Source organism: Oryzias latipes, chromosome 13 (assembly GCF_053564925.1).
Source record: "Oryzias latipes strain Hd-rR chromosome 13, Olatipes_Hd-rR_3.1".
NCBI lineage: Eukaryota > Metazoa > Chordata > Actinopteri > Beloniformes > Adrianichthyidae > Oryzias > Oryzias latipes.
The window spans coordinates 24,846,678-24,860,295 of record NC_136249.1 but is presented as its reverse complement, the minus strand read 5'-3'; the positions used below and the strand labels follow the sequence as shown (position 1 = coordinate 24,860,295).

At 41.7% G+C, this 13,618-nt stretch overlaps 1 protein-coding gene across 4 annotated transcripts in view; it reads left to right on the top strand.

The window, feature by feature from the left end:
• The window catches only part of cadm1b (cell adhesion molecule 1b), a 196,545-nt gene that overhangs the window by 142,563 nt on the left and 40,364 nt on the right, over window positions 1-13,618 (top strand). For all 4 annotated transcript variants that reach the window (XM_078929391.1, XM_011482432.4, XM_011482434.4 and 1 more), the window contains one exon: window positions 10,996-11,148. In XM_078929391.1, coding sequence (XP_078785517.1) covers window positions 10,996-11,148 — 153 coding nt within the window. The remainder of the gene's footprint in view (window positions 1-10,995; window positions 11,149-13,618) is intronic.

The window sequence follows — 13,618 nt, the reverse complement described above, 5'->3', positions numbered from 1 at the left end:
TTAATTATTGCGTTCAAACGACATAATTATTGCGTTCGCACGAGTTAATCATTTCGAGGGAACGGAATAGTATTTTGAGGGAACGCAATAGTATCTTATGGGAACGGAATAGTATCTTGTGGGAACGGAATAGTATTTCGTGCGAACGACATAATAACCTGTGGTAACAAGATATTAATCTGTGGGAACAAGATATATTTTTATATCTTAATGTCAGGACACGGGCTCCGTACAACAGCAAGATAATGTTTTGAACATAAAAATGAATACATTTATTAAAGCGAGGAGGCATGATAAACATCAAACCACTGCTAGTGGTGCTGGTGCTTTTATGTATAAAATAGCAACAGTTATTAACATTTTTGCAGTATTGCTTACTCAAGAGCCACAGACAGTATGTAGTCCTAAACTGTTAATTATATTTTAGACCTTAAACTTGTAATAAAAGGATTAAGACATGTTTATTTGTAGATCAGCCTTTAATCATCTGAAATTAGTTGGCTTTTCTGCTAATACCAAGATGTGCAGAAAGTATCTAATGCAATAATGTTGATAACGTTGTTTATGACAAGATTGAATCCCTCGGCTAACGGAATAACTCTCAATCACAAACCGCAATTCGTTGCTGGTTTCAGCCCTCAGTAGGGAAAAGTGTGGCAATCTTAATTCCTTAAAAGTAACTTAAAATAGGGTTGATATGGTCCCAAGTGAAAAGCAACAGTTAACATAATCATTCAGAGAGCAAAAACAAAGCTGCAAGTGTTAAATGTGTGAAAACAAAAGACCAAAGTATGCATTGTGCCTTAGCACTCTTCAAAAGCCAACAAATTGAAGTTTTCACCTTTCTTACGAATTTATCAGTTCTTTGTGTAAAATTAAGTCTGAGATTTTCAGGCACTCTTTGCATGCATGCTTTTTTAAAAAGGCCCCACCTGACTATTTCAGTCAAATTAAGGTCTGAAACCGGTCCAAACTATGTTGAGTGCATTTTGAAGCAGGCCACATAAATGGCATCCCAACAAGCTAATTGTTGGTAAACAAAGACATTTTTCTTCTTTATGACTGAAAAAAATTGCTTCTTCAGTATCACACCACACTGCTTTGCGATTAAACTTGCCTTTAATCGCAAAGCAGTGCGATTAAAGGCACTACAATAAAATACTACCATATGTTATTGTAGTATAAGTTGTCTTTTCCTTGCACAGTGGGCAGGGGAACGACTTACACAATTTAAAAAAATAAATAAATAGTAAGAATCACTAGAGGGCACTGTAGGTGTATATCAGTATTTCTTACTGAGGCCAATGCAAAAAAAGAAACGCTGCTCAGTTGTACGCCAGGCTTGGCGGAATTGTTCCAAAGCAACATAGAGAATGAAGAATTTAAAAGATTAGGCCAATGTACGTTGAAAGTAAAATCTGGTTGAACTTTGACCAATCAGGGATTCAAATTAAGTATTCATGTATGGATGTTGTTTTTCAAAACACTGTATAACCAATAGGTTGAAAATTGATCATGGAGGACAAATTAATAATTACAATCTATGGCCGGCCGGGATTAAATGACTTGAAGTTCTTCATATATCGGCTATATCGGTGAGCCTTTTTCCACTGTGCTTGTGCTAGTATCAGAAAGGGACAGTTCAGTTTGAAGACAATATGCCAAAGTGTGTCCAAAACCTGTATTTAGCACATCTTTGAACGCTCGTACATGCCCGGTGAAGGTTGCATTATGCTCCAGTGGGACTTGTATATTATTTCTCACTTCTTTATCATGCATTTTTTGGCTGCTGCAACTTAAACTCCGAAGCGATTTATAGTCCAAAAAAATGTGGTAATTTCCCCATAACTGCTTTTGAAATTTAAAGAGTATTGTTTCAAGCTGTATTTTGCAAAAAAAAAAAAAAAAAATGCAGATACTGACAAAAACTGTTAAGTAAGCAATCAGAAAGCAATGAAAACGTGTCAAATGTTTAATCTGCACTTAGCTTTTCCAAACTGGAGGGTTTCCCTCCCTCACAGGTGTTATGTCTCTCAAAGTGTCTAAGCATCATTGTTTCTCTTTAAGGAGAGGCTTTGAAAGAGCTCTCAAATTAGATTGGGGGATGACGGTTCTTGCTCATTGCCTGCTGCACCTTTAGTAATGATCATGATGCTAAGTGTAGAGCCTGTTGGGGAATAATAAACTGCCTGTCCTTTAAAAAAATGAGCTGAGTTAGCTTGAACAAGTGATGAAAAAGGAAAGAAAAAGAAAATTAAAGCTACAAGTAGCATTTAGCGGGCCCGAGCACGTGCGACCGCATGGCACGAGCGACCGCCCCGTGAGCAACGCCCTGCTCGAGCCATTCTCGTCGTTTTTTCTTGTCCATTCTGGAGCTCCAAGCTATTGTTAATACGACAGCAGCCTGGGGGGGGGGGGGGGGGGGGGGGGGGGCTGTAATCTGTTGCCTTAAGGGACAAAGACTTTTGCATATAGCATGAAAAAAATTCAAGCAATGATGATAATTGCTATCACTGTCCCTAAGGATGAGAACAATAGAACTCATTCAATTTCCACTACAATGTCTAGATGAGTGTCAGCTATGTCTGATAACTTGGCCAATTAGCTGGACCGGGATCTTGCAAAGTGCAGGTGGTTAACGTCCAGTGTAATGAGTCTGTGGACGGCAACAGTACAGCATAGCTTTTGGTTTCCACAAGAGAAGAACTCCTGACACATCTGCCCTAACAGACAACTACAAGAGGAGTTGAAATGTATAACACGGTGAAGGAGTTTTTGTGCAGAAAAAGGTACAATTAGAAAAGCTGGTAGCAGTGACTGCAGATGGGACTCCTGCTATGATCAATAGACAAACAGGTTTCATCACTCACTGTAAAGCTGACCCAGACTTTCCAAAATGTCTGCATTACTGCTGCGTCATTCACCAGCAGGCCTTATGTGCAGAAGTGATTGGCTCTGGACATATAATGACTCTTATTCTGAAAATCGTAAACAACCTCAGCTGCAAAGCAAAACAGCACAGGATTTTTAAGGTGCTATTGGAGGAGATGTCTGTTGAATATGGTGAATATGAACATTGTGAATCTGAACTTGCATTCTTGACTGACATTACTGGAAAACTAAACCACTTGATCTGCGAGCTGCAAGACAATGGCAAAACTATTTTTTTTTGACCAGCCTGCCTGAGCCAGTGTTTTTCTTGTGGGGATCTTTTCTGCCAGGGCTTGTCAGCTTGGTCAGTGGATGTTGCTGCAGTTGTCTCCCTTGCTGGGACAGCTGGAGTTAAACACAGCAGCTCACGGCTCTGAAGTGGACCCCGTTGCTGTCCCAGTCTGGATGGGCACTGTGGCGATGTTCCAATGGCCAGGCTGGCTCCTGGTATAAAGAGATTCCCAAATACCATTTCCTAACCGCAGAGCCAAGGATGTGTTTACATGTTTAGGTCAAAAATGTGATGGACAGCTTCATGTTGTCTAAACATGCCACCCTGTTATTAATCCAGTTGATATGGTTCTCCATCTGTGTCTAGGTGATAGAAAAGCATTTTTTTTTATATTTACAGCTCTAAGCAAACAAACAGTTGTCTATATAAAAGAGCTTTTACAATTGTGCACTTTTAGCAGGTCTCTGAGTTCATGTGACCAATGTATGGTGGATTTTCACAGACCTTGTTTAAAACTGAAGGTGAGAGAGACTTAGAGAAATGGCTTCATTGTTCTGGAGTTCTTTGTTTCATCCACAGAAGAGTAGAATTGGTGATTGATTTTGAAAAGCTGCTGAAAAAAAGTATCTTTTCAAATTGCAATTTCTAACTTGGGTTTTACATTTTGTTTTCCATTTTTTGTGCTTTATTTGGGAAGCATTTGTTATTTGTTTGGTGTTTTTAAGGTTCTGCAAATATACACATCATTTTTTAGAGACATTTGTTATCAGTTGTGTTTGTTGATTTGTAGTTTAATTTCATTGGATGTATAGATGTCGTGTGGGGGGGGAGGCTCGACAGCAGGTAGGACCCAGGCGCAGAGACGGGAGGCAAACGGGTTCAGGGCAAGTGGGTTTATTTAACTAACAAAAAGCGCTGCAGAGCAGGATGACAAAACTAAAAACAAAAACTTACTGTGGCTTGGCAAGGGACATGGACGCCAGACAAGAAGACGTGATCAACATGAGCAGAAGTTAATGGACCAGCACAGGAGGAAGGCAGAGACAAGACTTATATACAGACAGGGCAGACAAGACACAGGTGAACACGATTAGGGCAGATGGGGACCAAAGGAAGTAAAACTCAAAAACATGACAAGACAGGAAACCTTTCAAAATAAAACAGGAAACAGAACCAAACAAGACAGAACAAGAACTAAAGCGAAAAAAAAGACAGCAAACTGAAACCATGACAATAGAAAGGAAAAGAAGTTCAAACATTGATTATAAAAAAGGATATAAGAGATTAAAAAAAAAGAAAAAGGAAAAGAAAAAAGATAAAATATTGATTTAATTGCATTTTGAATGAATAAAAAACAATGATTAATAGAATCAGAAATCAGAAAAAGTTTTATTGCCAGGTTCAGTAGAGCGCACTTTACAAAACGAGGAATTTGACTTGGTGTATAGTGCAATTAAGAATAAGTTAAAAATTAAGTTAACAACAACAACACACTATATACAGTAGAGTAAGGTGAATTAAAGTGGGAGCACAGATGGGCTGGGATGGTGGGGCCTGTAAGTGGCACCGACAGTCCTTTGGTGGGCGGGGGGGGGAGGGGGGGTCACCTGGGGGAGTTGGGGTTCTGTTCAGCAGGCTGGCTGCAGTGGGGAAGAAGCTGTTCTTGTGGCGCGAGGTCCTGGTCCTGATGGACCGGAGCCTCTTGCCAGAAGGGAGGGGCCGAAAGAGATTATGTCATGGATGAGAGGGGTTGGCTACAATCCTGGCTGCCCGCCTCCAGGTCCTGGAGATGTGCAGCTCCTGGAGAGACGGGAGGTGGCAGCCGATCACCTTCTCTGCTGAGTGGATGACGCGTTGCAGCTTGGCCTTGTCTCTGGCCGTGGCCGCAGCGAACCAGACTGTGATGGAGGACGTGAGGGTGGATTCGATGATGGCGGTGTAAAAGTCTACCAGCATCTTTTCAGGGAGGTGAAACTTCTTCAGCTGCCTCAGGAAGTACATCCTCTGCTGGACCTTCTTAGTGATGGAGCTGATGTTCTGCTCCCACTTGAGGTCCTGGCTGATGATGGTTCCCAGGAAGCAGAAGGACTCCACAGAGGTCACCGGGGAGTCACAGAGGATGGCAGGGGGGAGGGGGGCTGGGGCCTTCCTGAAGTCCACTGTCATCTCCACTGTCTTCAGAGCATTAAGCTCCAGGTTGTTAGCGCTGCACTATGACACCAGCCTGGCTATTTCACTCCTGTAGGCCGACTCATCTCCGTCAAAGATGAGGCCGATGAGTGTGGTGTCGTCAGCAAACTTCAGGAGTTTGACAGACAGGTGACCAGCTGTGCAGCTGTTTGTGTACAGGGACAGTAACAGGGGTGAAAGGACACAGCCCTGGGGGGATCCGGTGCTTGTGGTCCGAGTATCTGAGACGAGCTTCCCCAGCCTCACATACTGCTGTCTGTCCGTCAGGAAGTCTGTGATCCACCTGCAGGTGGAGTCAGGCACATTCATCTTGGAGAGTTTTTAATACTAAGTCTAGACAGATTTAACACAGGTTTTTGGATGAAAAAGGATTTTTTATAAATCATCTGTTACACTTTTAAGTCTGAAAAAAATATGGAAGGCAGCAAACACAGATCCCTACCGTTTTTAATTTTTTTGTGCTGATATTTGAAAGATAAGTTATGCAAAAAAATAGGTGTTTGCAGTTTTGCCTAAAAAGACGTTTTCGGACCTTTTTGGATCAAATGTTGTCTAAAAGTTCACCTGTAACTTCAATCATTCTGAATTTTTTTAGGAAAACTAAACCACTTCAACTGTGATCTGCAAGGCAATGGTAAAACTATATTTTTTATGGAACAGCCTGCAGTGTTTGTTGTGGGGATCTTTTCTGCCAGGGCTTGCCGGCTTGGTCGGTGGTTGTTGCTGTTACCAATCCAGTTGATATGGTTCTCCATCTGTGTCTAAGTGATATAATCAGAATCAGAATCGTTTATTGTCATTGTACATGGGGATACAATGAAATTGCAGCAGCCTTGGAGTGAAGGAGTTACATAAAATAAAAATAAAAATAGAATAGAAAAAGAAAAACTGTATTTACAACTCTTAACAAAAAATGAACAATATGGACAGAAACTGTTAAATATTAAATATTTGTGAATAAAATAGAATGGAATTACATGAGTTGCTGTGAGCACAGCTTAATAAATATCAAGTTATTGCACAGTGACCCGGTTAGACAGTCAGGATATTGCACGCATTGTAGTAAAATTAGAGTGAGGTGTGGTTGGTGGACGTATGTGCATTCCGTATGATAATTGCCTGTGGAAAAAAGCTGTTTCTTAGTCTGTTTGTCCTGGTTCTGATGGACCTGTACCTCCTTCCAGAGGGCAGCAGTTCAAACAGAGGGAAAGCAGAATGGGTGGAGTTAGTGGTGATGCTAGTCACTCTGCTGAGGCAGCGAGACTGGTAAATGTCCTTCAGTGAGGGGAGGGGGCAGCCGATGATTCTCTGCGCTGTCTTTACCACTCTCTGGAGACTCTGCCGTTCTGCTTCGGTGCAGTGGGAAAACCACACTGTGATGCCATAGGACAGAATGCTCTCAATGGTTGAGCGGTAGAACGTTACCAGCAGCTCCTGGCTGACGTCGTTCCTCCTAAGTTTTCTCAGGAAGTGCAGGCGTTGCTGGGCCTTCCTGATGACAGTCATGGTGTTGTTAGACCATGTGAGGTCAGCAGAGATGGTGGTGCCCAGGAGGGTGAAGCTGTGGACCCTCTCCACACAGTTTCCATCAATGTAGAGTGGGGGTGGATCTGTTCTGTTTTTTCTGAAGTCCAGGATGATCTCCTTGGTCTTGGTGGTGTTCAGGATGAGGTTATTAGCCTGACACCACCTTGAGAGTTTCAGGACTTCGTCTCTGTAGGCCGTCTCGTCGTCCCCAGAGATCAGCCCCACCACAGTAGTGTCGTCTGCAAACTTCACCACGGTGTTGCTGGTGTGGGCTGGTCTGCAGTCTGCTGTGTACAGTGTATACAGCAGAGGACTCAGCACACATCCCTGTGTGGAGCCTGTGCTCAGCGTCCGGGTGGAGGAGAGGTGGGGGTCAAGTTTGACTGTCTGTGGTCTGTTTGTCAGGAAGTCCTTGATCCACGAGCAGGTGAGTGGGTGGAGTCCTAGTTCAGACAGTTTGTTGACCAGAATGTCAGGAATGATTGTGTTAAAGGCTGAGCTATAGTCCACAAAGAGCATCCTGGCGTAGGTGTCTCTGTGTTCCAGGTGGCTCAGCGCAGTGTGGAGGGTGATGGAAATGGCATCATCCGTTGATCTGTTTGCTTTGTAAGCAAACTGGTGGGGGACGAAGATTGGAGGGAGGGAGTCTTTGATGTGTCCCAGGAGCAGCCGCTCCAGACACTTTGTGATGACAGCAGTGAGTGCAACTGGGCGGAAGTCCGTGAGGAAGGCTGTGGATGAGGACTTTTTGGGTATCGGGATGATAGTGGATGACTTCAGGCAAGCAGGGATGAAAGCCTGAGCTAGCGACAGGTTGAAGATTTTTGTGAAGACCTGGGAGAGTTGATCGGCGCAGGCCCGCAGAACCTTTCCGGGAACTCCATCAGGTCCCGCCGCTTTCTTGGGGTTTACCCTGCTGAACATCCGTGCCATCCGTGCCACGTCCATAAAGGCATTGTTTTTATATTTAGAGCTCTAAGCAACCAAACAGTTGTCTATATAAAAGAGCTTTTACAATTGTGCACTTTTAGCAGGCTGAAAAAATTATCTTTTTAAAATTGCCATTTCAAATTTGGGTTTTAAATTTTGTGTTCTATTTTTCTGTGCTTGTATTGGAAGGATTTGTTATTATTTTGTTTAAAAGTGCTACATATTGTATATACACATAATTTATTTAGAGAAATTTGCTATACGTTGTGTTTTTTGGTTTTGTAGTTTAATTTCATTGGATTTATATTAAGGAAAAGAAGTTGCAGCATTGATTAAAAAAGGATAAAAGAGACATTTACTGTCTAAGTCTTATGTTACATCTGTAGAACTGTACTGAGAGTTGGGTTTTGTTTTGGAGCACATTCATATGTTTTGTTTGTAAAAAAAAAAGATAAAATATTAGGTTAATTGCATTTTACATGACTAGAAAAGCAATGATTATTCATAAAAATCTATGAAAGACATACAAAACAAATGAAAAAGCAGTCTGCCCTCCCTCTTGTGTCTAAACTATTGTCACCTCACTTCTGGGTTAGTTAGCATATGAACTGGCAGCTGGTGTGTGTGTGTGTGTGGGGGGGGGGGGGGGGGGGTGAAATTTGACTCCAGCAACAGGGATGATTGAGGAGCAGGCTGCAGCATGAGGAAAAGACTTAAGCATGTAAGAGGAAATGACATCCTACAGTTGACCAGTTCATTTTATATCTGTAAAGAATATTCAAGAAGCATTTAGACATGTTCAGCTATATGCGTGTGAAACTTGGTGTGGATATTTGAAGCATAAGTAATTTTAAAACACACTTGTTTGGAGTCCAGACGGAAAAAGCACAGGTTTTGGGATGAATCAGGATTTTTTTAAAATCATCTGTTTCACCTGGACTTCTGAAAAAAATATGGAAGGCAGCAAACACAGATCCCTACATTTAAAAAAATAAATGGTGTTGATATATGATGATTAAGTTATGAAAAAAAATAGGTGTTTGTAGTTTTGCCTAAAAAGACGTTTTCGGACCTTTTTGGATGTAATGCTCTCTAAGATGTCACCTGTAACTTCAATCATTCTGAATTTTTTTAGGAAGCAGTAGCACATAAATGCCTATGAAAGTTGAATTCTTGGTGCTGATAACCTAAACAGAATTTATGCTAAAAATCTTTGTTCAGTCCAAAATTTCATTAAAAAAATCAAGTGATGAAGTTTCTCGTAGACCCTATAGTGTTACATATCAAAGCTGGAGGTTATTAAAGGCATCTAATTCTGAAATCTCAGCTTCCTGAGACAAACGGCTGATTTATAATAAATTTCTATTATTTGGGTGCACATAATCGACCACTTCCTGTTACGCAGGCACCGTCAGGTGTACACCCATGAAACTTTACATGATGAGAGAGGACCCTTCTGAGTATCTCCAGTTTTAATTTCATGCACATCGGACAAAGCAAAGAGAAAATACAGGGCAGAATGTGCCCAATGCAATAACTAGGTGGCGCTATAGAGCTCGTCCAAGATTGTCATATCCATGGATTCAGAATAGAAGCTTCATCATATCCATTGAATTTCAGTGAGATTGGACAAGGAATGTGCACGTGAGAGCAACTTTTGTGTGCATAGCGAGATGCCCAACTTTGCCGCTCTGTCACGACCACACCCCCGCATTGAAAGTTATGGTTTTTTGTCAGAGTAAACTTCAATGGCTTTTCAACAGGTGGACGTCATTTTCAGGTGTGTCGGCTCATCCTACTCGGAGTAGTGATGCTCCAAGTAAAACATGTCATTTCCTCTTGCCAGCAGGTGGCGCTACACTTTTTCCAGATTTTTTCACTGCAGATGTGTTCAGAGTCAGACTACAATCATGCACATCAATTTTGGATTAGATTGGATTATGCATGGCTGAGTAATGGCCATTTTTCTTTTCATGGCGTGTTTTCGAAACGACCTCCAATTTTGACGCGCCGCCATGGTCACAAACATCCATAAAAACTTAAAAGCTTCGCAATTTAACATCGGACATGTGTCTAGTTTACAAAACCAAAGTTTGGAGTCATTACTCCAAAATCTCTAGGAGGAGTTCGTTCTAGAGCGAGGCCTGCAAATGTCCAAAATACAGCAAAAATGACATATTGTCATCAAAATATCAGACTTCCTGTGCGACTGACAGGTGGGTCCTTTCAGACTTTTTTGTAGGTCTCCATCTGAAGAACATGCCCTGTAAAAATCAAGCTTGTACGTTAAAGCGTATGCGGGGCGTCGGGACAAAAGTCACTGTAGGTGGCGCTATCGAGCCGTTTTTGTGCGCCCATGCCAATCTCCTATAAAATACGAAATTTTTCGCGACTCCTGATGTGTGTGCCAAATTTGGTGAGTTTTGGGGTATGTTAAAGGCCTCAAAAAGGCGACTCTTCCGGTAGAATAATAATAATAATAATAATAATAATAAACATTCGAATTACAATAGGGTCCTTGCACTCCGTGCTCGGGCCCTAAAAAGGCCAGTCAGAACATCAAAAGGCCTCCCAGTCAAATCGGCAGAGTCTGTTTATGTAAAAGAGTGTTTGGGGATGAATGCTAACCCAAATGAGAAGCAGTGACTGGAAGTCAAAGAAATGGCTAACCTAGTTTGATGACACCATAAGAAAATTCAGCCAATCTATATTGGTATTAGCACAGATTCCAGTCTGCTTTTGACTCAGAGTTGGAGACATCCGAGTCTCTCTTCTTCCACACTGCGATTTCCTTCATTATGTGTGTTTGAATGACTCTTCTGTCAGTGGAATATGTGAGGTGACGCATCCATCCATGACCAGTCTCGGCCCATTTTTAAGAGTTCTGTAGCTTGTTAGGAATTTTTCTTGAGCGCTCATCACACTTCCCTTTCTTAGCGAGTGCTCTGTGGACTGTAAAGGTACTTTAGAAATCAACTCGGAGGAATTATTTTGAAACTCACTTTCCTTTTACTCAATTAAGGAGAAAGCCTGCAAAAGGGCGGCCTCTCTCTCTCTCCCTCCTATGTCTGATTTTGTGCTCATTCGCCGTCCTCCATCCTCTCTCGTTCTTGCTGCGCCCCCACTTTCTCTTCCTTCTCACCCCGTGTCTCATGTTTGTGTCCCTGCACTCTGTATCCCCTCAGCTCTCAAGGACAGCCGGTTCCAGCTGGTGAATTTCTCTGACAACGAACTCCGGGTGTCTCTGTCCAATGTGTCACTCTCCGATGAGGGACGTTACGTGTGCCAGCTCTACACAGATCCTCCTCAGGAAGCCTACGCAGACATCACTGTCCTGGGTAGGTGTGAGGAACCATGTGTGAACCCCTCTCTCACACAGACACGCACTCTTTTATTAAATTCTGCTTGATTATAGATGGTGAACATGAAATAATTGTGATCTTTGATTCTGATATCTTTAGCAACTGAAACAAAATGTCAGCCAATTAAGCTCTTGCAGTGTTAGACAGCATAACGAAAAGGAGCAGATGCTGAAACTGATGGCTCAGACCGAGTCACTTTGGCAGCTGTGTTGACTCTGTGAATCCTGGTGAATGTTGACTTGGCTGCTCCAAACAATTCCCTGTTGAGAGTCAGCTGTGCCACACTTTGATGCTTAGGAAAGAAATTGCTCTAGTTTAGCTTTATTATACATGCAGTCTTCATGGGGGATTGAAATGAATTAAAAGCACTTTAAAGATATTACTTCAGTTGTACAATTGAAATAAAGATGCTACATTCCTGCAACAACAAAGAGTCCTTGAGCGAAATGTCAGTAACCTTTTATCTTATTAGAGCTCTCAATTAACTGACGTCCGACAACGTTTCACTGAGGATGAACTGAGACATGATGAAGTGCAATTGATATGAATGTACACATGGCGTGGACGTTGCAGTCACGTTTCTGAGGTTTTAGGGCAGCATTTTGCTCACTTAATGCTTAATCATGCATAACTAATGAAAGCTGCATGATGAACAAAGCCTCTGGTCTATTAAGTAATTACTATTTCATTTGTCTTACCTGCAGAACACGACGGACAAAGTTAGACCTAATTCGTGTACAAATATGCTGGAATGGAACAGAATTTATTTCTAGGATTTTGTGACCATAGATAATCACCATCACACGAGTATAAAAACTATAAACTGGGGATTCCACAATATTCCCTCCCCCAGGGCAGAGATTTGGTGGAAATGTATCAATTTCCTTCACACAGTGCTTTGTAATGTTACACCCTACTCAGATAGTTTTTTTTTTATCCCGTTTACACTGTTGACGTTCTTTGAACTACCAATAACTCTTCAACCATTTATGCAATTAACATAATTTCTGCAGATTCCGAAGCAGAGAAGAGCTGCGTTGCACTGTTATGCACCGCTAGAGTATTGTAAATTACTTTGATTAGGGGTTAGTCAGTACTCTCTTTTGCGGTGGCAGCTGGTTCAAAATGCTGCTGCTCGTATTCTGGTTGGAGCACCAAAGAAAGACCACATTACATCTTGGCTTCCCTTCTTTTATTTTAGGGTTCAGTTCAAGATTCTTTTATTTGTTTTTAAATCTTTGAATGGTCTCACCCCGCCCTACCTCTCTGAGAGTCTTTCTCCCTACACTCCTCTCTGGTGCCTCAGATCAGCTGATCAGCTTCTCATATTTGTGCCCCGTAGATCTGAACACTCTGCATTTTAACCTCCGTGATGCATCCTCTGTCCATTTTTAAAACTAAGCTTGAAACCCATTTTTACAGCCAAGCTTTTACTCTTCCATGTGACTGCTCGGTTTACTGCATTAGTACCGGTTTTTAATTATTTTATTTCTTTTATTGATTTGCTTGTTTTTATGCTTACATTTTATCCGTTGCTGTTCTTGATGTTTTATTGTAAAGTGCCTTGTACCAGTTTTGGCTGTGTGAAAGCGCTTTATAAATCAACTTTCCCATTGTAAAGTTTTGGATAAAAGCACAAAACCGACATGAAAAGCCGCTTTTCTCTGCGTCAGAATCATCTGATTCACTTTGGTTGGACTTTAGAGACTTACGGTATGTCAAAGTGCGCATCTTATTGAGAGTTCACCGGCGATATCTCTGGTATTAAAGGGTTAAAAACCTACAATATGTTCATAACATCACTTGATATTAATCAAGTCTTTACTGTCTGTAGTAATGCTAATAAGCATTGTAATAAAACATTACACGAATGTATACTATCCTAGAACACACTCATTTATTAAGTTGACTAACAAGTCCAGGTGGTTACCCACAAGCCCAAGTCATTTCTTTCTTTGTGTTTTAGTTGTATTGACAGTTAGTTGTATTGCTTCAGCTCTCTTGCTTCAGCTCTTGCTGAAATAAATGTTGATCCTAATGGTATGTAGTTCACAAATAAAAGTGCCAATCTGATTATATTTTGATCTATTGTAAACGTTTTTTTGTTTTTTGTTCATAGCTTTTTAGCCAAAATCCAAACACTTGTCATTTTCTAGGGCATAGTTTCTGCAGAGCAGCAGTGGTTTATTTTGTGGGTGGGACCGTTGTTGTAGAGCAACCTCGTCCCTACTTCCCATCACCCATATGTTTACACGCTCTCCCACATCCCCAACATCACATTACCCTTGCAACAAAAATGGTGAGCAATATTGGAGCCAGTTGACAGCTCAGACGAACGAGTAAAACAAAGACACGCACGGATATTTGCAAGTGGAGCCATCGAAATGGAGCTGGGCAAGGAGCCTGCGGCCTGCCAATAGTGGCTTCTACAGAACAGTTTCAAGCG